Raw genomic sequence first — 25,460 nt, 5'->3', positions numbered from 1 at the left:
GGGCAAGAGTTAGTGCCAGTGCTCTTAGCTACTAGCCTGGCCACCTCCACATGGTAATAATTTGCCATGTGCCAAGTAAGCACTATCAAGGTTTTTACTTTACTGAGATTTTAAATGGCTCATTAAGTGAGATTATAGGCAAGGAAACTGAGGTCTAGAGAAGGACCAAGGCTTCCCACCTAGTGGTCGGCAGAGCCAGAGGAGCCCATTGAGAGTCAGGGTGAGGCAAGGCTCTGCAAGGAGCCCCCAGGAAGCATCTGCCACACCTCCTCATCCCTGGTTGCTCAGCAGCCTCCCCTGCCTCCCTACCTAGGAAGCACATGCCTGAGGAGGTGGGTGTCTAAGCTCCTCTCAGAAATAAGGACAGACCTCGCATACATCCTCTGAGGGGAGGAGCTTCCTGTGTGCACTCTGGTCCCACCCCTCCCAACAGGCTACAGGGCATGAGTTCTAATTGCTCATATATCTTGGCTGTTGTCATAGAACAAATCTGTTTGGGAGCCTGTGCATTTTCAAATTCTCAAATGTCTCTCCTAGAGAAAGGGCAGAGGAGAAAGTCTGTTACCTGAGTCTGGATCTCTTGGTTTCGGAGCCAAGTCTATCATTTACTGCTTGTGCCACCTTGAGCAAGTCACTCTCTACTCTGGGTCGCAAATTCCTCACCAGTTAAATGGAGTTAGAGTAACTGCCTCCCAAGATAGTTCTTACACCATCTAGTAGAGTCTGCAAATGCCTAGCACAGAACTTGACATGTAAATGTCGGATGGAAATGGATGAATGAGTGGATGAACAAGATAAAGTCTATTGACATAAACAAAGCAGAATGGCCATGAAGGGTTTTCAAAATGATTATATTTCAATAAAAGAAAAGAGCTATTTTTAAACCTGATGCTTAGCAGAAAAGTTATTTAAAGGATTAAGTGACATATGGACACACTTAAGGAAATTTCTAAGGGGGTTTCTAGGCATTTTGAAGGGCTTTAGAAATTGATGATTGTACTTCCATTGGAAGAATTTTAATAAAAATGAATTAAGGAAAAGTTTGGGCAGTTGCCTTTATTTCTTTTATTCAAAAATAAAATTAAAATTGAACTTTTTCTAGGGTACATGGGCAAGAGTTAGAAAATAGAGAGGAGGGGCCGGGCGCGGTGGCTCAAGCCTGTAATCCCAGCACTTTGGGAGGCCGAGGCGGGTGGATCACGAGGTCAGGAGATCGAGACCATCCTGGCTAACATGGTGAAACCCCGTCTCTACTAAAAATACAAAAAACTAGCCGGGCGAGGTGGCGGGCGCCTATAGTCCCAGCTACTCGGAGGCTGAGGCGGGAGAATGGCGGGAACCTGGGGGGCGGAGCTTGCAGTGAGCCGAGATCGCACCACTGCACTCCAGCCTGGGCGACACAGCGAGATTCCGTCTCCAAAAAAAAAAAAAAAAAAAAAAGAAAATAGAGAGGAGGGAGAAAGCGCCTAAAGATAATATGTAGGAAACGTTACTGGAAGCAGAAATAACAAAGCTGGCTCTAGAGAAATACCACAGGTGCACGTTGCTAAGCATAGTCTCATTTAATGCACAAAACAAAACTAAGTAGGAATTATTATTATCTTCATTGTATAGATGAGAAAACTGAGAACCATAGGTACATGTGGTCACATAGCTAGTAGGTAAAGTGATGGGAATTTTTATCAGGTTTATCGCTGGAGAAAGAAAGGTAGCAGATAGTTCCTCACTGTAGACACCAGGGCGCTGTTGCCACAAGACAGCTTGGTTGTTAGGCCAGCTGAGCTGGAGCACAGATTCACAGAGAACAGAGATTTGGAGGAAAAGGCAGTTTTCAAAAAGTAATTCTTATATGAAGAACATGCATAATTCAATTCCTTTTCACTTGAACATAACTAAATGTAACTATTAGGAATTTACCAATGAGGTGGAAGAATGTTTCTTTGCTTATGAACATTTCTGAAGGAAAAGTAATGGCATTATTAACGAAGTAGATCGATACATTATTAATGAAGTAAACAATGTCTCAAAATTATTAGGAATATTTTTAGGTTATCTACAGAATTTTTTAAATTACTTGGCAAATTTTTACATAGAATACTCAATTAATCAGCACGTATTTTCTACTTTCGTGGCAAGAAGGGAGGAAAATGAGTGGGGGAGGGAAAGAGTTGGGGAGAGAGAAAGAGGGGAATAAAATAATTTCAAGGTGAGGGACAGATACCTCAATCCATATCACCTCTTGATATTCTGTGAAGAAAGGAGTCAGAGGGACTTTTTTTTTTTTTTTAACTAAATCTGGCTCTTCCACCAAGTTTTATGACCTTGAGCAAATACATTTCCCTCTCTGAGCCTCATTTTCCTAATCTGTAAAATAAGAGTTTTTATTTTACCTAGAGTCCTAGGCTTCTATGCCTCAAATGCATGGATTCAAATCTGGTTTCCTTTTCCACAATGTATGTGCTACTAAGGCAAGAGCAACTATATGTTATTGGGAAAGCCCTTTTCTGCCAAAGCAAATTGGCGGGCAGACCACCTGCTCAGGAAAAACAGTTAGTCAACCAGTGTGGCTCAGTGTCCATGGGATCCAGGAGCCAGGAAGCTTACTCCGATCACATGATTCATAGTCTCCTGGAACATGCTTCTTCTGAATAATCATCATCATCATCATTAAAAGCTATTGAGTGTTCATCACACCTCAGACACAATTCAATGTGTATTATCTGTATTAGGTCCTTTAAGCTTTGCAATGACCCCATGAAATCAATTCCATTGTCCTTGCTTACAGAGGAGGAAATTCGAGCCGGAAAGGTGAACTAATGTGCCCAAGGTCACACAGAGGCTGCAAGTGGCAGAACCAAGACTCTAACCCAGATGGTCTGATTGAAGCAGCATGCTCCAAACTATAGTATCAGACCCCCACCCAGGCCCCTAACTACAGTGTTACACCCTCACCTCAGGCCCCTAACTTTAGGGTAAGACCCCCACTGTACACTCCTAATTAGAGTGTGGGACCTCCACCCCATGTTCTTAACCCTAGTGTTATACCCCAGCTCCTGAAACGAGTACTTAGGTGTATATGATATAAAGATTTTCATCACTGTTGTTATTAGTAATGGCTACCTGATTATTGCAATAGTCACTGAGAAGTTAAACACTTAAGGAATAGATGGCAGTAGCAAAGATTCTTGTTACCTTCCCCAAATCCCGTGGTCCACACCCTTTTGTGATTCCCGGACAGACCTACGACTGCTCCCATATGTGGCTTTTTGCCTGAGGACTTCCCCGGCCCTCTCAGCCCACATTGTGGCCGGCCAAAAGCACTGCTCAAAGTGTAACAGTCAGTGACTGATGGGACATGGTGGATAGATAACCCAGCCCTCTTACCCCTCAGATGGGGTAACTCTGAAATGTGTTTTCCACAGTTTCCCAAGGGTCCCAGTTGGATTAAGATGTGGCTGACCATGGTGGTGGTGCTAATAACACACCCCTTATCCACCTCCTTCACTTCCCTGCACTCTTCCCTGCCTTTTCTGGGATCAACTGGCACATAAACTGCTTCTCAGTGTCTGCTTCTGGGGCAATCCAGAATAGGATACTCAAACAAGATAACAAAGAAGACTCTAATAAGATAACAAGATGAGTGGACCCACATGCATAATTAATTGGGGCTAATTTTCAAAGTTTAAGCTATATTGGACTGTTGGGCAACCGTCCACTCCGAGTCGTTTTTGATTTGTTGGAGTGCAAGCCTTGCTGGCAGCGTAGCAGAGTGATAACGGTGAAAGGTCTGGAGAGATTCAGACTTGAGTTGGCCCTAGCTTTGTGTCTTTGTCACCCTGGGTTGCTTGGTTGGGTCAGCTTGCTCAGTGATTGTGTGTGTGCAATGCTTACCTTGAAAGCTTTACCTTGATGGGGCAATTGTCTCTGAATTCAGTCCCTTCCTTTCATCTCACCTGCCATGATCTGAGCCCTCCTGAACAACTATTGCTTCCTCCCTGGACTGCCCTGACAGCCCCCTGCATCCACTCCTACACCCTCTCGGCTTTTCTCCAAACAGCAGTGACCTCTGTGAAATGCAAATTGATCACCTCAACTGCTGCCTAGCAGCCCAAAGTAGTTTTCTTCAACTGCAAATCCCTCTCCATGATCTACAAGAGGCTGCTTCATTGCCCCTGCTCACATTTGCTACCTCACCCCATTCCTCTCTGCCTCCTTCAGGTGTCTGGACAGATTGGCCCCTATCGTAGACCTTGGCCCAATCCTTTCACCTGTAGGACCTCTGCCGGCCCCTTTCTCCACCCAACATGATCTTCCCCAGATCTTCAGGAGCCACCTCTCCTTCTTCAATCCACATCTCCACCATTTCCTCCGCAGGGCATCCTTCTCCACCCAGTACCAAAATAGACAGTGTATCTCCTCCAGAATGCTTATCACATTTTGTATTTATATTTATTTATTCATCTGCTCACTCCCTTTTTTTATTTTTATTTTTTTATTTCCGTAGGTTTTTTTTGGGGGGCGGGGAACAGGTGGTGTTTGGTTACATGAATAAGTTCTTTAGTGGCGATTTCTGAGATTTCGATGCACCCATCACCCAAGCAAAATACATTCACCCAATTTGTAGTGTTTTATACCTCAGGCTGGTGTCCAATATGCATGATCTCGGCTCACTACAACCTCCACCTTCCAGGTTCAAACGATTCTCCTGCCTCAGCCTCCCGAGTAGCTGGGATTACAAGCATGCACAACCACGCCCAGCTAATTTTTGTATTTTTAGTAGAGACGGGGTTTCACCATGTTAGTCAGGCTGGTCTCAAACTCCTGAACTCATGTAATCCACCGGCCTCTGCCTCCCAAAGTGCTGGGATTACAGGCGTGAGCCACCGCGCCTAGCCCCAGTTGTACCATTCTTATGCCTTTGCATCCTCGTAGCTTAGCTCTCACTTATGAGTGAGAACATATGAGGTTTGGTTTTCCATTCCTGGGCTCACTACCATTTTAATGAACAAATCATCCCAGCAGACAAGGGTTCCCCATGAAAGCAAGGACATGCTGCTTTTGACCTCAATGTTGGAACAGTCCCAGCACATAAATAATTGTTGGATGTTGACACAATGAATGGCTCCATCCTAGTAATTTCCAAATTGTGTTCAGTGTCTCTCTAGAGTTTGGTAAAAGTCCCTGAGGGATTTCCTGTCCATTGTCCACTCTGTCTTGTCTGAGAAACACCCAGGTGTAGATCTCATTGGCAGAGTGGTGACTCCAGTTGGAGATGGGGAGGTTCAAGTGGGATCCCAGCAGTTGTGCTGAGCCCCAGGTCCTGGTCTGGGCAAAGGGTGCGATCACTGGTCTTACTGAACAGGATATGGAGGAATAGAAGGGTATAGACCTCAGACCACATGTGAGTTTGGAAATGTGGCGGGGGCAGCTTGGGTTGTGGTGGTGACTGGAGGCTCTCCTGGCATCAGAAAGTAAAGGGTAATAAATGCCCTGCAATTGCACAGGACAGTCTCTCAAAATAAAGACTTGTCCCACCCCAATGTCAATGATGTCTCCACTGAGTAACACTAAGTCACCAGGGCGACTCAGAAACTGGGGCCCACTACACATCCAGTCAAGTGGCAGGGGCGGGGCTCTAAAGTGTGGCAGATGGAGATGGATGCTGGAGGCATGACCTCCTCAGATTGATTAATTCCATGTCCTGGCTCACACATTGCAGGTGGCATCCCGTTCATCTTGACTAAGGTGAGTACTTCCAGCAATCTCAGCAGCCAGCTACCTTCATCATCGCAGGCACCGTCAACTGGCTCTCCAACTTTGCTGTTGGGCTCCTCTTCCCATTCATTCAGGTATGACTGAAAAGGAGTCTTTTGCCCATGGGGTTCCCTTTGATTCTGCAGCTTTTAAGGGGTGATTCATAGAGCAGAGGTTGATCTCTCTCCTTTCAACTGGAAACTCATGCTATTTTCCTAAGGAAGGAAGAAACTATGCTTCAGGCACCGTGATGCCTACTGCTTTGTTCTTTTGGCTTAGGACTATACTACAAGGCTACAGTAACCAAAACAGCATGGTACTGGTATCAAAACAGAGATATAGATCAATGGAATAGAACAGAGCCCTCAGAAATAATACCACACATCTACAACCATCTGATCTTTGACAAACCTGACAAAAACAAGAAATGGGGAAAGGATTCCCTATTTAATAAATGGTGCTGGGAAAACTGGCTAGCCATATGTAGAAAGCTGAAACTGGATCCCTTCCTTATACCTTACACAAAAATTAGTTCAAGATGGATTAAAGAGTTAAATATCAGACCTAAAACCATAAAAACCCCAGAAGAAAACCTAGGCAATACCATTCAGGACATAGGCATGGGCAAGAACTTCATGTCTAAAACACCAAAAGCAATGGCAACAAAAGCCCAAATTGACAAATGGGATCTAATTAAACTAAAGAGCTTCTGCACAGCAAAAGAAACTACCATCAGCGTGAACAGGCAACCTACAGAATGGGAGAAAATTTTTGCAATCTACCCATCTGACAAAGGGCTAATATCCAGAATCTACAAAGAACTTAAACAAATTTACAAGAAAAAATCAAACAAACCCATCAAAAAGTGGGCAAAGGAAATGAACAGACACTTCTCAAAAGAAGACATTTATACAGCCAACAGACACATGAAAAAATGCTCATCATCACTGGCCATCAGAGAAATGCAAATCAAAACCACAATGAGATACCATCTCACACCAGTTAGAATGGCGATCACTAAAAAGTCAGTAAACAACAGGTGCTGGAGAGGATGTGGAGAAATAGGAACACTTTTACACTGTTGGTGGGACTGTAAACTAGTTCAACCATTATGGAAGACAGTGTGGCAATTCCTCAAGGAACTAGAACTAGAAATACCATTTGACCCAGCCATCCCATTACCGGGTATATACCCAAAGGATTATAAATCATGCTGCTATAAAGACACATGCACACGTATGTTTATCGCGGCACTATTCACAATAGCAAAGACTTGGAACCAACCCAAATGTCCATCAGTGATAGACTGGATTAAGAAAATGTGGCACATATACACCATGGAATACTATGCAGCCATAAAAAAGGATGTGTTCATGTCCTTTGTAGGGACATGGATGAAGCTGAAAACCATCATTCTGAGCAAACTATCGCAAGGACAGAAAACCAAACACCGCATATTCTCACTCATAGGTGGGAATTGAACAATGAGAACACCTGGACACAGGGTGGGGAACATCACACACTGGGGCCTGTCATGGCGTGGGGGGAGGGGAGGGATAGCATTAGGAGATATACCTAATGTAAATGACGAGTTAATGGGTGCAACACACCAACATGGCACATGTATACATATGTAACAAACCTGCACGTTGTGCACAAGTACCCTAGAATTTAACGTATATGTATATACAAAAACACTTCCAACTTTATGTCTAATGCATCGAGGATTAGGACTAGAATAAAGGGGCTATATAAGCCAAATATTTTCTCCAAAAGAAAAAAGAAAGAAAGAAACTATGCTTCGGGCAAAACCTTTCATCCCTCTCTCTTTCCTGTGCCTTCCTAGAGCTGCCCTAACTGCTATGGGCTGCTTCTGAGGGCGTGGGCTACCCATTGCTGAGACTATGCAAGGACTCCTAGGTTAGCAACTCAAACCTACAACCTACTTATCATTTTTGCAATGTGCTCATCACTGTGTAAGACAGATTCCATCTAATAGTTCCAGTGCACACTGCACACCACCACCCATTTAACATCGTCACTGTCATCATCATAACCACAGCTAATGGGATCATCATCCCAAGGGTGACAGTGATCGGTAGGAAAATGCCCACTTACTCAAGAATCAGATGTAAGTTCTTTTTGGGTAGGGAAAGAATCTATTCATTGGAAACTGAATTCATTCATTAATTCAACACATATTTACGCTGAGTCCCAGCTGTGTGCCAGGCACTATTCTAGGCAATGAGGATAGAGTGGTAACAAAGCCTGTGTTTCCTGGTCCTGGAGCTGAATGGGGAAACAAAGGAGGCAGAAGTGCTATTTGAGACGGGGCAGTCGTGAAGGGCTCTGGAAGGAGGTGGCAGTTGAGCAGAGGCCTGAGTGAAGTGAGGGAGCAGAGCTGTCCGGGAATGGTGAAGTCCTGGCTAGAAAAACAGCAAGTGCGGGCCCTTGGGCAGGGCTAGATTTGGCCTGTGTAAGAAACCACCCAGAGGCCTGTATGACTGAAACAGAATGAGCAAGAAAGATGGGTGAGATAGAGGATCAGATCAGAGGGTTATCTGGGAGCAGGAACACAAAAGTCTTTGCAAGCCTTCTGCACAGAGCAAGGGGCCCAGAACCATTTGCAGAAGGAGGATGAAGCATCCCTGCTCAAATGCCTCCCAGGGCTCTCTGCTGCCCTCTGTGCTGGGTGGTACCACCTGGAGAAGGTGAGAATCTGTCAGATACATCACCATCCATTCTTAGGAGCTATTTCAATCCTGTCCTCCTCCCCTCACCAACTATTCTGTGCACTCAGTTCGGAGTCTGCCTGCTAATTTACTAGTGCCAAGCGCAACACATCCCAGAGATTCTGCTGCCAGCGTGGGTGAGCTGAAGGTCAGTATTTGCGGCACTCCAAGCCCCAGCCACCCCAGTTCCAAGCTTGCATGGTGGCTGTTTCTGCATTCACAGTTACGGAGCAGTTGCTCTGTGCCACCCCCTCCCCCATGCATGGCTTTCTGTGCCCACATCACCTTCACACAGTCCTGAGCTGGAGTTTTTGATCCTTGCCACTGTACAGGCAAGGAGGTCCAGGAAGTAGACGTGGTCAATCCAGGTCCCACAGTCAGCATCAGACCCAGTTTCTCCACTTCACCACCTGGTCCTCATCTTCCCTCTCCATCCATCACTTACTACAGCCTCCTGGTCTCAGAGTTAAAAGGCTGCCACACCCTGTAACTTTCAAGGCATCTTTGTGTTTTGGCAACAACCACTCTATTTCTGAAACATAAGTGCTGTTGGGGGCTCCATGAGCCATGGAGTTTGTCAAGGTCCCACACTCATTTACTCCCATCCGGAGGCATCCTCACGTGGCTGCAGTCAGAACATAACAAGTTATCTTTTCAATGGACTTTTAAACCTTAAGTGGCTTTTTACAGTTTGGCTCAAAGCCGGCAGAGCCAGGTGTCAGTAAAATCGTCATTATTATGGCAAAAGTTAACTTCAAGCTGCTTCTGTCAACACGGTTCCCCCATCACATTTATAAATTAAGTAGAGAAGTTCCAGCACCTTCACATGGCCCAGTCCTGAGATCTGTATGTCCGAGAAGCAGGCCACTATCTTCTGAGCCACTCGCAGGTGTGGGGTGTGAAAGACCTTGCTGGCCTGCCACAGTTTGAGCGTTAACAGCACCAACATGCCACTTTAGCATAGTGTTCATTGAACGCTTGCTGTGTGCCCAGAGTACTCCACTGCCGTCTATGCTGGGAGGTAGTGCCTGTATCACTCCCTTTGACAGGCAAGGGGATGAGCTCAGAGAGATGTAGTAACTTGCAAGGTTACCGCACTTCCAAACCTAGATAATTTTTTGTATTTCTAAAACCTGGAATCAATTCTTTGTTTTGTTCTTGCTTCTCTTGCCTGTCATTTATGAGCCATTTCTTATGCCTATGGGCAATTTCGAAACAAATCCCCTCTGGAAACAGTTTCTAGGCAGCTGGGCATGTCCAGGGTGTCTGGGTTTTCAGGGGGTAATTAAGGATACATTGCAAGTGTGACTGTTGATGAACCTTCATTGGAGCGGGAACAGCCAGGCCGGACACACGGATGGAGACACTGGGCAGGTAGTTACGTTTACTATTTTGTGAAATGTCAGCCTCCTGAGCCAAGCCTGGGAAGGCAGCCACGGTTAATTTCCTTTCTGGAGAGGGGCTTAGCAAGTCAGAGAGCTGGGCTCAGGGGGCTGCTGTGAGCAGTGATCAATGCATTAGAGAAATACAGGGCTAACAAGTTCTGAGTCACATCCCCCAACCCCAGCCCACCCCAGCCCCACCCATACCCACCCACAGGAGCAACATGTATGTGTTGTAGACGCCATACAGGAACCATTTCTGACCTACCTCCCTTCTGAAAGCCAGCTTGGCCGCAATCAAGAGCTACTGTGTTCATCTACTCGGGCCTCAGGCTGCCATGACCAAATAGCACAGACTAGAGGCTTCAACAACAGAAATTCGTTTTCTCACAATTCTAGAAGCTAGAAATCTGAGCGCAAGGGGTTAGCAGGGTTGATTTCTTCTGAGACCCCTCTCCTTGGCTTGTAAATGGTTGTGGTCAAGCTCACGGCTACGCCAATTTTTATCCCCAGGGTCAGGTTCCAGCTCATGCTGAGGTCTGAAGGGAGTGGGTGAATGAGCAGACAGCTGGAAGAACACTCAGGGGGCCGTAGACAGGTGCAATGTAGTTCTCTCATCAGCAGCTCACTCACACTAGTTCTGTCACGCTGTCCACCCTGTCTTGGCTGCTTAGTCCAGCAGCTCCCACACACGGCTGCACTGCCAGCTCGCCCTTCAGGGTCAGCAGCTTAACTCTTCGTCTGGGCACCAGAACTCCGACTGTGTCCTGGCTCCCCTCTTTCCTTCTTGCAGATGGACATCTCTGGTTCTCTCTCTCTTTCTCTGGGCGCCAGTGCGAGAGTGCCTGTACAGTGTCAGCAGGGCAGTTATACCTTTTACAGACAACAGTGGTGTAGGGCCAAGGGATGCCCTTCCCATGTTATGGCTACATGGCTGTGATAGCAAGTGGCGTTAGACACCTGCCCTCTAAACTCACTGAGTCGCTCTGGATGTTTACCTCAGCCTACCCTTGACCAAAGCACAGCCATGTTCCTTACAGCTGTCTTCTCCCTGTGTCCTCACGTGGTCTCCTTTCTGTGTGGATCTGTGTCCTCATCTCCTCTCTTATGAGGACAGCAGGATATTGGATTAGGGCCCACCCTAATGACCTCATTTTAACTTAATCACATCCTGAGGTGCTAGGGCTTAGGACTCAACGTATGAATTTCAGGAGGGACGCAGTTCAGCCCACAGGAGCCACCAAGAGAAACTACTCACACATCTTGATGTTTCACTTATTCCAATAGGTGTCAGTGGCAAATGTATTCCAGCCCTCAAACAGACCCCTAAGAAGCCTGGACTTCTTCCTCAGAATAAAATATCTGAGCCAATAGAGCCACAGACAACAGCATGAATCACACCTGTATTGTAGCCCATGTATTAGCACAGGGCCCTGGGCATACTCCTCAAGCATAGGTTTTCTCTCCAAGTATGAGTTCCCTCACCTGTAAAATGGAAAATCCTTAGACCTCTCGTCACCAACAGAGAAAAGAGGCCACTGTGGTTGTGGGGAGGAGCCCACATCCCTTCATGCTCACCTCCACACACCGGCTCTGGGATCGTGTTGGCAGCATTTGCTGTGGTCAGCATCAGTGTTGCTTGGGCCATTTGTTATAAAGCCTGCGAAAAACAGTCTCCAGTGTGGACTGCCAATATTTTCTGATTCAGAGAAAATTGCATGCAAATGTATGCCTCTTTGATTCTACTCGAGTTGTAAAATCCAGTTTGAGTTCAATAAATTCTGGAAGGGAGCAAATTATTCTTTTCAACCTGAAGAATATTGGGTCATATCCTGAATGCCTCAGCAGAGTGAGATGGGCAGGGCTAGTCAAACTTTTTCTGAGCTTTTTGTTTTTCTTCAACTTTTATTCTAAGTCCGGGGTACATGTGCAGGATGTGCAGGTTTGTTACACGGGTAAACATACGCCATTGTGGTTTGCTACACAGATCAACCAATCACCTAGGTATTAATATTAAGCCCAGAGTCCATTAGCTATTCTTCTTGACACTCTAGCTCCACTGCAACCCCCCGATAGTCCCCAGCATGTACTGTTCCCCTCAATGTGTCCATGTGTTCTCATTGTTCAGCTCCCACTTATAAGTGAGAACATGCAGTGTGTTTGGTTTTCTGTTCCTGTGTTAGTTTGCTGAGGGTAACAGCTTCCAGCTCCATCCATGTCACTGGATCCATGTCACCACATCACGCAAAAGACATGATCTCATTCCTTTTTATGGCTACATAGTATTCCATGGTGTATATGTGCCACATTTGCTTTATCCAGGCTATCATGGATGGGCATTTGGGTTGGTTCCAAGTCTTTGCTATTGTGAATAGTGCTGCAATGAATATACACGTGCATGTATCTTTATAATAGAATGATTTACATTCCTTTGGGTATATACCCGGTAATGGGATTGCTGGGTCAAATGGCATTTCTGCCTCTAGGTCTTTGAGGAATCACCATGCTGTCTTTCACAATGATTGAACTAATTTAAACTCCCACCAGCAATGTAAAAGCATTCCTTTTTCTCTGCAAGCTCACCAGCATCTGTTGTTTCTTGACTTTTTAATAATCCCCATTTTGACTGGCATGAGATGGTATCTCATTGTGGTTTTGATTTGCATGTCTCTAATGATCAGTGATGTTCAGCTTTTTTTCATATGTTTTTTGGCTGCATGAATGTCTTCTTTACTGTTTGTGTCTTTTGCCCACTTTTTAATGAGGTTGTTTTTTCTTGTAAATTTGTTTAAGTTCCCTGTGGACTCTGGATATTAGACCTCTGTCAGATGGATAGATTGTAAAAACTTTCTCTCATTGTGTAGGTTGTATGTTCACTATGATGGTAGTTTCTTTTGCAGTGGAGAAGTTCTTTAGTTTAATTAGATCCCATTTGTCAATGTTTGCTTTTGTTGCTATTGTTTTTGGCATTTTTGTCATGAAATTGCCTGTGCCTATGTCCTGAATGGTATTGCCTAGATTTTCTTCTAGGGTTTTTATAGTTTTGAGTTTTACATTTAAGTCGTTAATCCATCTTGAGTTACTTTTTGTATAAGGTGTAAGGAGGGGGTCCACTTTTAATCTTTGCTTCAGCCTCCCAAGTAGCTAGGATAACAGGTGGCTGCACCATGCTGAGCTAATTTTTGTAAATTTAGTAGAGATGGGGTTTCACAATGTTGGCCAGGCTGGTTCTGAACTCCTGACATGAAGTGAGCCACCCACCTCAGCCTCCCAAAGTGCTGGGATTACAGGCGTGAGCTACTGTGCTCGGCTGAACCACGTGTTCTTGACTGAATTTTGTGAAACTGTGAGAATAATCCTCGCCACACCCATCAGGTCCCTTGGGAAAAGAAAGCCAAGCAAGAGGCAGCTGTGTGGGTGTCAGAGAGGTCCTAGAAAGCCCTGCGTGTGGCCTGGGATAGGGCAGGAAGCCTCTCTGAGCCTCAGTCCATCCATCCACTCAGTAAGATACTCAGAGCATCTACTGTATATCAGACACTCTCCAGGTTCTGGGAATACAAGAAAAATGATGACTTCTGCCTTCAGATAGTTACCTCTTGGTAGGGAGAAGGTTGATAAACAGGCAGTTGCACACTACAATGCTGCATAGTGGTGAGTGTTTTTGAAGAGCAATGAAGCAGGGCTGGGAGGGGCTATTTAGAAATGGGAGTCAAAAAGAACCTCTCTGAGAAAATGACCTATAAGTCAGACGAAGAGGAGTAAGAAAGCAGGATATACAGAGGCCTAAATGAAGATTATTCCAGCAAGAGAGAACAGCATTTGCAAAGGTTCTGAGGCCCAATACTGGAGGGAAATCATAAAGGCAGTGGGGTTCGGTCAAAGAAAGTGAGGAGAGTGAGATCAGAGAAGTAAGAGGGACACATGGTCGGTGGCCTTGGAGGCCATGGTGAGGACTTTGGCTTTCCTGTAGGTGACTTAGGAAGTCATGGTGGGTTTTGAGCAGAGGAGTGACAAGTTTTGTCCTTTGTTTAACAGGATCACTCTGGCTTGTCTGTTAAGAATAATCTCAAGATTATGCTTAAAGTGAAAAGCAGGGAAATCAGTTGACAAGCTATTGCAAAAATCCAAGCAAGACATGATGGTGACTTGCACCAAAATTGGGTTGCAATAGAAGTGGTGACAAACTCTCAGATTTGGAATACATTTCAAGGTAGAGCAACATGATTTCCTAATGGAGCAGATGTGGGTGGGAGAGACAGAGGGAGAGAGAGAAGCTCGGCCTGCCTCCAAGTGTTTTTGTTGGCATGATCAATCAGAAGGATGGAGGTGCCATCAGCAGAGATGAGGAATGCTAAAACAGGCAGTTTTATAGGCTCCACTTTGGACTTGATAAGTCAGATGTCCATTCAGCATGCAGATGGGGGTGTGGAGGATGTTGAATGCAAAATTGATATATCTCATTTCATCTTCAAAATAATATGTGGGTATATATCACCATGTTGCAAATGAGGAAACAGATGTTCAGTGGATTGAAATTCTATCTTAAATGGCACATCATAAGTGTTAAAACAACATGTGAGTAATGGGATCAGGATTTGAATCCCACTCGACTGGCTTCAGAGCCCATACTCTCCCCCTTCTCCACACTGCTCTTGAAGTCTTTGTATGAGCAGAAGGCACGGTCTCAAGAGCTAAGCATCCCCAGGTGTGGAACATTTACTGCATGTGGCACTTTAAAGGGAATGTCTCACTTAATTCCTACAACAACCCTGCATGTACCATGATTATCCTCTTTTTCAAGCATGGAAACAGAGGCACAAAGAGTCTCAGATTTAGTAAATGGTAGATCTAGAATGTGATCCAGAGATCAAGCTTAAGCACTCTGCCATTCTCCAAAAATAAATGTTTGTCAAATCAAAGAATGGAATGGAATGGACTAATATCTGAATGTTGCTTCTTGGGAAGTATTATTCAAAGACAGTGTAACCTTATCTTTGGATCAATAGATGTTTGTTGCATATGATAGTCACAATCCTGACAGCTGGGACCCAGAAAGTCTTTTATTTCTGGAGAGGTGGCTCATGCCTATAATTCCAGTACCTGGGAGACCAAAGCAGGTGGATTGCTTCAGGCTAGGATTTCAAGTCTTTTATTCCACAGACATGTCCTGAGTACCTCCTATGAGGCACAGGAGCTACAGAGGTGACTGCATCACTGAGAAGCTCAAGGTCTAGTGCAGTTGGCAGGGTTATTCTAGTCCAAGCACTAATCAGGATACATAAAATGGAGTGATTGCTTTGAACATTTCTATTTTTTCTCATCTCTCTTATTTGTGCAAGGCCATCTCAGAGTGTCAATTAGTGAGTTAGATCACTTGCATATTAGAAAAACTGGCATTACCTTGGCCTGTTCTATGCTCCACATTCTTCCTATGAACTGAGGCATTTCTCTTCCCTTTCGATGTCATTCTTGTCTTATGTGTATAGTAGAAGCAAGGAGACAATGTGGTTAATTGTAAATATAAGCTTAAGCTAATATTCAGCAAGCATACCATTTTGCTTTCATGATGATTAATTTTTAAATGCCAAATTTGCAACAACAACAACAACAACAAAAAGTATCATTTGCTCATCTTTACCAGAGTTTGAAGCTGATTTATTCAAGCCTCATGTGATAACACTTCATGTAGGGCACACTTGCCTTATAGAGCCAGCATCACACATGGTGTTTTGTCTAGGAGTATTGGTATATGAATGTGGAGCTATTTTAAAAATCTGTGTAGAGATGGTTTGACAGCAACTTTACTGATTATCTATTTGATGGTTTTTGTCTCTGCCTTTCCACAGAAAAGTCTGAACACCTACTGTTTCCTAGTCTTTGCTACAATTTGTATCACAGGTGCTATCTACCTATATTTTGTGCTGCCTGAGACCAAAAACAGAACCCAGGCAGAAATCAGTCAGGCATTTTCCAAAAGGAACAAAGCATACCCACCAGAAGAGAAAATTGACTCAGCTGTCACTGATGATAAGACAAACGGAAGGCCTGAACAAGTTTCCTCTTCCACGTTGGACAATTATGTCAAAAACAGGATTGTCTAAATGGATAATCTCACTTTTCTGGAAACTTAAAATTTACCCATTATTGGGAGGCTTAAATGAATTGAAGCTGTGCAAGTCTTTTATATGATTAAGTATTTAAAAGTAAACCTGTACTAATCTAACATTGCAACTATGTTAGCATTATTCACAACTGAATCTCCCAAACTCTTCTGGAAGCTGCAAGGAATCACTCTATGTTTCACTAAACCCAACGTTCTTCCATACAGGTTGATGACCTGCCTTCTTCATGACTCAACCCACGATTTCAAAATGAAATTGGGGAAATAGTATGTTAATGCTTTATCAAAGAAAGACAATTTGGTCTGATAGGGGACTCAACAGATTAGAAATCACAGACTGAGGTTCTAGTCCCAGCTTTACCACAAGCAGCCTTGATCTGCCCTCAACCTGGGTCCCAGTGCATCAATGACCCTAGGCTTCCATCCCCAGTATAGGCTTTCAGAAGTCAGTGGAAAGATTATTCATCGTGCCTAAGAAATGCCTGTTTCCAATATTTGACCTTGTGGATCTCAGGCTTTGGAGAGCCTAATACCAACCCCCCAGCCTGCAGATTTTGTCTTTCCCAAACTGTGTTCCAGGAATGGGCTCAAGACTTCAGGGCTGACGCTGTCCTCGCCCCAGACTATTAGAGTCCTGTGTGCTCACAGAGAACATGAAGAAGAGTTATGTGCAGAAGACTTAACTTTCTAGAAACTGCAACAGGGACTGCAAATTGACCTCTATCCAAATGAAAAACAATGTTGAGGATGATTCTAAAGCTAAACCTAGGCTTGGTGGGAAAAAAAAACCCAAAAAACATTGTGATTAATTGGTGATCTCTGCCACAAGTGTGGGGCTCAGAGTGTCAGCACATGTACTTCATGTTTACCAAGTCTAGAAGAGATTTCTCTGAAAAGGAAATGAACTGTCTTGAAAGATGGGGAGTTCACCATCACTCAAAGCGCTCAAGGGAAGACTGGGTGATTACTCATCTTGACTGTTGCTAAGAAAATCTGTGTCAACTTTGGAGAAAGGTGTTTGGAACAGACATGTTGAAGGGCTCTTCTAACTCTTACATGCTAGGGTTGTTTGGTAAGAGCCACTTGCAGCCTGCCATCGTAATGTGTGGCTTGTGTTTTGGGTGATTTCCTATACTTGCTTCTAAAATGAAACAAAGTGTCCTAAAGTAAAGTGCACTTGAATTAGCACCAGTGTGTTTGGTTGGTATTTCATAGGAGTGGGGCCAGAGAGGACTTGACTTAGCAATACCACTAGAATCCTTTTGGCCATAATCCCTTGGGTTTCCTCAGATCATTCTTGACGATGGCAGCCTTAGCCAAAACTTGAGTTTGGTTTTCCTTTTCTGTGGATTATTCTTTCATCACTGGGCCACTCCTTTGGTTAATTGCCAACTCAAGGCACCATGCCATCCAGCTTTGGGTTGGCTGAAAAATGTGGACAGTGTTTGTCAAGACGAAGAGAAAGTGAGGTATGGGTTCCAAAAGTGCTGAGACCAAAAGAGCCAAAAACAGTGCAAAATAAAAATCTTAGGTTTTTGGTGTTCTCTTTTATTTGGAGACTTGATAATTTAGGCAATAAATATTTATTAGGTACCTCCCATAGACAAGGCACTAGCTATGTACTAAAGATGTATCAGTGAGCAAGAAAATATGCTGCCCTCACCTGCAAAAGTCCATGTCTGCCAGAGAAGATAGAAAATCAAAGCATTAAGTGTAAAGTTGTCATCAGTACTGTACTTTACAGTATAGTAAATTGTCATCAATACAGTGATATAGAAACATGCAACAGGGGTGACTGGGCTGAGAGGTGAAAATCAGGAAAACCTTCTCAAATAAGTTACAGAAATAGAATGGGGAACAATATCATTATCAGGCAATAGGCCAGGAATTATTCTTATATGTTATTATATTTGAAAAGCTCATAGAGCCATTTCTTACTCCACTTTCTGTTGCGTATAACAGAATACCTGAAACTGGGTAATTTGTAGAGAATATAAACTTATGTTTTTACAGTTCTGGAAGCTGTAGAGTTCAAGGTCAGGCAGACATCTGACGAGTGCCTTCTTGCTGGCCGGGACTCTGCAGTCCTGAGGCGGCATGGGGAATCACATGGCGAGGCAGCTCAGTGTGTTCACTGGGGTCTCTCTTCCTTTTATAAAACCACCAGTCCCACTCCCATGATGACCTATTCATTCATTCACTCATTAATCCATTAGTTCATGAGGGCTCTCGTGACCCAACTACCTTTTAAAGACTCCACCTCTCAATACTGCCACATTGGGGATTAAGTTTCAACATGACTTTTAGAGGGAACATTCAAACCATAGCAGCCACATTAAGGAAATTTTTGAAAAATAAAACAATGAGACACCCATAATCTCATATCCTTCACTCCCCCAACATGAGCAGTTTAATTTTTAGACAGCTCTGTCCATTTCTTGCTTGTTATTCATCCAGTTGGAATCACAGAATACATGAAACACAGTTACAATCATCTTGTGTTTTACCTTCTATTTTTTCCACTTTATATTAAATCAAATGCATCATCTCAATTCCAAACCCTTTTGTTTGTACTCTGATACTCACTCCAGTGAATTCTTCATGTATACAGTTGTTTTTCACAGCCACACGCTTGTACCACAAATCTAGGGGCTATTCTTTCTTTTAGTGTCTTAATATTGTATTACTTTCTAATATTCACACTTTAACTTTATAGATGAGTAGAATGGAATAGCTGTGTTTCAGTACAGAATTTTTTTCTTATGTTTGCTTGGGCCTTCCTCCTCTTTGTTACCTATGTTGATAAACTAGGATTTGTTGTCTCACACTTTTCCCGATGTTCATGTAATATTCAATGAAATAAAATTATGTGACATAAAAAAAAAGTTGTTTTCCAGATACCCAAATATAATGGGGAGTGAGGAGTCAGAGACACAGACATTTTCATGAGCTTTGCTTCACAGGCTCTGGTTCTTGGCTGAAAGGTACTAGCCGCCTACAGCACCCTGTATCCATTCACACACCCTAAAAGAATCTCTAGTCAAATTAACAGATCTCTTTTCCTAATTCCTGACGAGGAGTTGGGGATTAGGCCCTTGTCTTACTATTTTACATATTCTCTCATCTCCAAGCCATAGAGGTTTACATTTCTTCATTTCAGGTTCACTAAGGGTAACTCTTCCAGCTGCTAGTTCTGGCTAAGTAAGCACACTCCACTCTATTTCCCCCACTGATCATAACTAGCAACCCTGGACAGAATCATAATGCAAACATATAAGGATTCTGAAAAATAAATTATGTCAGGAAAATTGAAGAGAGAAATCAAAACCCAAAGGATAGTTAATATGGCAGTGAGTATCTCCTGGCTTATAATCCAGTACAGGGCAGTTTTGGAAACTGCACAATGGACATGGTCTGAAAAAGCTGAAGGATAAATCTCCTGCCTCGATCCCTGCCCAGAGTGACAGGAAAGGGGTGGCCCTTGGAGAAAAAAATGTGATCAAACTGATGAAAATCAAATATGAAGGAAACCATCTTGAAAGGCGCCTTAGAAAATCAAAACGTTACAGAGAGTGGAAAATGATTTGCATGACTTTAGATTTCTTGCCACTAACCATGTAAGCCAGAAGATACTGGAACACTATCTCAGCATTTTTTTAAATGCTGAAAGAACTGTCAATCCAGTTTGAATTTTTTAAAGGCCCATCTATATGCTATTTACAAGAATCCCACATTAAACATAATGATATAGATAGGTTAAAAGTAAAAGAGTGAGAAAAGATATAGTACGCAAATGCGAACCAAAAGAAAGCTGGCGTATTAGTAGACTATGAAACAAGAAGAATTACTCATGATAAAGAGGAAGTTATGTAGTTATAAATGGGCCAATTCACCAAAAATATATAAAAATTCTAAATGTGCATGTATCTCAAATCAAGCTTCAAAATACATGAAGCAAAAGCAGATCAAACAGAAAGGAAAGCTAGACAAATCTTCAGTTACACTTGGAGACTTTTAATGCTCCTCTTTCAATAATCAATAGAACAAGTAGAAAATGGCAAGGCTATAGAAGACCCAAGCAACGCTATTAAACAATTTGACCAATGGACATCTGTAAAACACTCCAAATGACAATAGCAAAATAAATATATATTCATTTTAAATTCATTTGGATCATTCACCAGGATAGAGTATATACTGGGCCATGAAACAAATTTTAACAACTTTAAAATGATTCAAATCATAAAAAGTATGTTCTCTGACCACATGGAAATCAGTAACAGATATCTGGAAAATTCCCAAATTTTGGAAACTTAAAACATGTTACTAAATAACCCATGAGTCAAAAAGGACATCAAAGGAAGTAAGAAAATATTGTGAACTGGCCGAGCGTGGTGGCTGACGCCTGTAATCCCAGAACTTTGGGAGGTCCAGGCGGGTGAATCATGAGATCGGGAGATCGAGACCATCCTGGCTAACATGGTGAAGCCCCATCTCTGCTAAAAATACAAAAAATTAGCTGGGTGTGGTAGCACGTGCCTGTAGTCCCAGCTACTTAGAAGGCTGAGGCAAGAGGATCACTTGAACCTGGGAGGTGGAGGTTGCAGTGAGCTGGGATCACGCCACTGCACTCTAGCCTGGGCAACAGAGCGAGACTCAGCCTCAAAAAAAGTTTTTTTGAACTAAATGAAAGTGAAAATAAAATAGATTGAATTTTGTGGATTCAGGTGAAGCAATGCTTAGAGGAAATTTTACAGTATTACATTCTCTAAATACTAGAAAGCTCTCAAGTAAATAATCTAAAATTTCACTTTAAGAAATTAGAAAAATAAAAGCAAACTATACAAAAAGCAAACACAGGGAAGAAAATAATAAAGATAAGAATAAAAATATGTGAAATCAAAAATTGAAATATATCAAAAAGAGGACAAGATAATACAATCAGTGAAACCCAAAATTGGTTCTTTGGAAAGATCAATACAATTGATAAACCTCTATCCAAGCTAGCCAAAAGAGGGAGATGGAAGAAGTGATGTTGGAGAGATGGAGGGAGAAAAAGAAAGGATGAGAGAGAGATAGGACACAACTTGCCAAGAGCAGTAATGAAAGAGGAGATATCCCTACAGACCCTACAGATATTAGAAGGGTAATAAGGAAATACTATTAATAACCCTGCTTGTAAATTCAACAACTTTAAATGAAATAGATAAATTTTCAAAAGATACTATCAAAAGTCACTCGAGAAAAAAATGGATAACCCGAATTGTCCCATATTCACTTAAATAAACAGAATTTTTAGCTAAAACTTTCCAACAAAGGAAATTCCAGGTCCAGATGGTTTCATTGGAAAATTCTACCAAATACTGATGGAAAATGTCTGCACAATTTATCCCAGAAAATTCAAAAGGGAGAAATGCTTCCTAACTCATTTTATGAAACTAACACAAACCTGATACCAAAATAGTACAAGAAAACAGTACAAGAAAATAAAACTGCAGACCAATGTTTGTCATAAACAAAGGCACACAATTTCTTTGTTTATGTATACTTTAAGTTCTGGGGTACATGTGCAGAGCATGCAGGTTTGTTACATAGGTATACACGTGCCATGGTGGTTTGCTGCACTCATCAACCTGTCATCTACGTTAGATATTTCTCCTAATGCTTTCCCTCCTCTCACCCCCCAACCTCCGACAGGCCCCGGTGTGTGATATTTCCCTCCCTGTGTCCACGTGTTCTCATTGTTCAGCTCCCACTTATGAGTAAGAACATGCAGTGTTTGGTTTTCTGTTCCTGTGTTAGTTTGCTGTGATTGATGGTTTCCAGCTTCATCCATCCAAAGGCACACAATTTCTTATCAAATATTAGCAAGTTAAATCAACAATATATAAAGGAGAATACACCACAACAAGGTGAAGAAATGCAAAACTGTTTCAATATTCCAAAATCAGTCAATTTAATCCCCCATATTAACTGACTGGGGTGAAAAGAACATATGATTATATGAATAGATACAGGAGAAAACATTTGACAAAATCCAACGTCCCTCTATGTTCAAAACACTTACCAAACCAGGAATTGAAAAAAAGCTGTCTTAACCTGAAAAAAGAGTATCTACAAAAAATATACAGCTAACATCATATTTAGTGAGGCAAAACTAAATGCTTTTCCCCTAAGATCAGGAACAAAGTAAAGATATTTTCTATCACTGCCTCTATTCACCATCATACTGGAATTTCAAGTCAATGTAATAAGGTAAGAAAAATAAATAAAAGGTATACAGATTGAAAAGCAAAACATTAAAAATAAAACTACTTCTATTCACACACATTATTGTCTACATATTAAATCTCCAATAATCTACCTGAACTAAAAAGTTAACAAGGTTACAGAATAGAAGTTCAACACATAAATATTCATTGTATTTCTCTGTACTACCAATGAACAACTAAAAACTAAAACATAAAAAAAGTTGCTATTCATAATAGTTCCAAAAACAAGAACTACTTGGTTAAATATCTAACAAAACATATTTATGTTCTTTAGTTTTCTGCCGAAAACTACAAAACACTGATGAAATAAGTCAAAGAACCAATACATGGGAAGGTATACTGTGTTCCCTGAATGAATGACTTTACTAAAGTTAAAAGGTCAATCTTCTTAAATTTATCTATAGATTTAACACAATCTCAATCAAAATCCCAAAAGAAATTTTGTAGAAATTAACAAGCTTATTCTAAAATGTATACAAATGGCAAAAACAGTTTTTTAAACAAAGAATGAAGTTAAAGGACTCATACTACCGATTTTTAAGCTTTATTATAATTCTACAGCAATCAAGACTCTACAATATTGGTGAAAGTATAGATACAAAGATCAGTGGAATAAAATGGAGCTTCCAGAAATGAAACCACACCGAAATGATCAATTGAATTTTGACAAAAGTGCAAAGGCATTATTTTTTCTACAATGGTTCTGAAATAGTGCAAGAAAATAAACTCCAACTTATATCTCACTCCTTAAAAATGAATTCAAAATGAATCATAAACCTAAATATAATACATAAAATTAGAAAAAGTTTAGGAAAAAACTTAGGAGAAATTCTTGTTAAATTTAAGCAAAGACTTTAGGATGTAACAGCAAAACACAATGCATAAAAGAAAATTTGGTAAATTACATTTCATTGAAATTTAAAACCTTGTTCTTTGAAAGATGCTGGGGGGTTTTGTTGTTGTTTGTTTGTTGTTGTGTTGTTGTTGTTTGTTTTGAGATGGAGTCTTGCTCTGTCACCCAGGCTGGAGTGCAGTGGCGTGATCTCGGCTCACCACAACCTTCACCTCCTAGGTTCAAGTGATTCTCCTGCCACAGCCTCCAGAGTAGCTAGGATTACAGGCGTGTGTCACTGCATCCAGCTAATTTTTCTATTTTTAGTGGAAATGGAGTTTCACCATGTTGGCCAGGCTGATCTTGAATGCCTGACCTCAGGTGGTCCGCGCACCTCATCCTCCCAAAGTGCTGGGATTATAGGCATGAGCCACCATGCCAGGCCAAAACATACTGTTAAAAGAATGAAAGACAAGCTACAGGCTGGGATAAAAATATGTTCACATATTTTTCTCACACACATATCCACCAAAGAACTTGTATCAAAAATACATGAAGAGCATTCAAAACTCAATAATGAGAAAACAACTCAAAAACTGGGCAAAAGTTATGAACAAGCGCAAGGTATACAAATGGCAAATACACATGAAGAAAGGTGATTCACGGTTAGTTATTTGGGAAACCAAAATTAAAATCACGAGATACCCCAAACCTATTGAAATGGCTAAAACAAAAATCTTCATAGTACTAAGTGTTAGCAAGAATGTGGAGCAGTGGGAACTCTCATAGATGGCTGGTGGAAATGAAAAACAGAAACAGCCAGTGGAGTGGTGATCAAAATAGTGTCTCTGTTACTGACTGAAGCTGTACTGGAGAAAACATCTTAGGCATATTTCCTAATATTGAACCCCTGAGCTGACTGTACCCACCAAGACCTATATGCTTTTCACCTGCCCCCACCCCACACATACTCACAAGGGCTAGACCATCTCTGGATGGAGGAACAGAGACTATGTCAATCCTGTGGCAAACAATTCCCAGGACAGAGAAAATAATAATCGTGACAGGGACTTCCTCCTTGACCAAACTCTAGTCCAGCTCCTCTGAGCACTCTTCTCCACTAGGCCTTGGCCTTGACCTGCAGCCCCAGTGTTAGCAAGAATCCTGCTAAGCCAGTTTAGTGAAAACTCCCTAACCCTGAATCCTAACCAAGGCTCTCTCAGTAATTTTCCATCCACTGACTCCCTCACCCGACTCCTTACTATAAATACCCAGCTGGCCATGTTGTAATCAGAGTTAAGTTCAAGCTGTCTCCTCTACTGCAATAGTCTTGACCCCTACACGACAGTTTTGAATAAAGTTCCCCTTACCTGTTTCAGTCTGTCCAGTGGAATTTTTCTTCGGCGATACTCATAGCTCTATACTTTATCCAAACAAAAACTTGAGCCAGAAGATTAGTCCTCCTTGCTTGGGGGAGGAGTGAGTAAAAAGAGCAGAAGTTCCTGTTTAACAGATGCAGGAAGAAATAAGATACATACATAATGGTTGGCCCATGCACAGTGTCAGATGGAGATGAGAGTCTTGCAAAGGACACCTGCTTAGCATGGCTAGGGTCATCCATGATCCAGCATCCATCTCTGGAGTGCAGACAATGAAGGGAACTGAAGATGCTGGGCCTCTATCAAGGAGGTGACTAGTGAACCTATAATCCTCAACCCCAATTTGTCTTACAGTTTGGGAAACTATAAGTAGTGTAGCACGGGAAGGCAGTCACTCAAAATAGTGCTTAGCCATGTATTCACTGGTCAATCCAAGAATGCGGCACAATTGCCCTGCCGAACACCAGCAAACAAGAGGGAGAGACAAAGCCAGTGATTGGTCAAGCTTGGCCTCTGGCAGCAAGGATTGTCTGCTGCTCTTGCAGAGCAGGATGGAGTCACCCATGGCTTCCAGAGAGATGAGGGAGCTGAGATTATGAAGACTCAAGTTTGGTAGGAGAAAAATCTCCCTGCTTTTTATTGTTTAATAAGACTGAGAATTAGGAGAGTTGCACTGAGAGGGGTGTTCCCTTATAATGAAGTCCCATTCATTTAGCAAAAGGACTCAGAGTGGACATTACACAAACAAAAAAAAGTTTCCAAAACACATTTTAAACATTTACAGTGACCAGGACACTCATACAAATGTGACTATGTGAGTGGATGTGTTTGTGCATGTATGTTAAGCACATGAAACATTCCTCTTCTATTATTGCATATGTTGACCCACTCTGGGCTGGATCAGCGGTGCTTATCTAGAAAAATGAAGAACTGCTTCAGGAGGGCAGGAGTCTTGTCTGTTTTATTCTCCACTGTATTCAGCCAACAT

The 25,460-nt window shown here is 42.3% G+C and overlaps 1 protein-coding gene across 1 annotated transcript in view; it reads left to right on the top strand.

The window, feature by feature from the left end:
- Positions 1 to 16,091, top strand: part of SLC2A9 (solute carrier family 2 member 9) — a 192,563-nt gene extending 176,472 nt beyond the window's left edge. The window contains 3 exon segments of the mRNA XM_025386444.1: positions 5,720 to 5,742; positions 5,745 to 5,849; positions 15,715 to 16,091. Of these exon segments, the coding sequence (XP_025242229.1) occupies positions 5,720 to 5,742; positions 5,745 to 5,849; positions 15,715 to 15,969 (383 nt within the window). The 3' untranslated portion in view covers positions 15,970 to 16,091.
- The last annotated feature ends 9,369 nt before the right edge of the window (positions 16,092 to 25,460 follow it).

The sequence above is a fragment of the Theropithecus gelada genome, chromosome 5, assembly GCF_003255815.1.
Source record: "Theropithecus gelada isolate Dixy chromosome 5, Tgel_1.0, whole genome shotgun sequence".
NCBI lineage: Eukaryota > Metazoa > Chordata > Mammalia > Primates > Cercopithecidae > Theropithecus > Theropithecus gelada.
The sequence above is the reverse complement of the archived record's forward strand: the minus strand, read 5'-3'. Positions and strand labels throughout refer to the sequence as shown.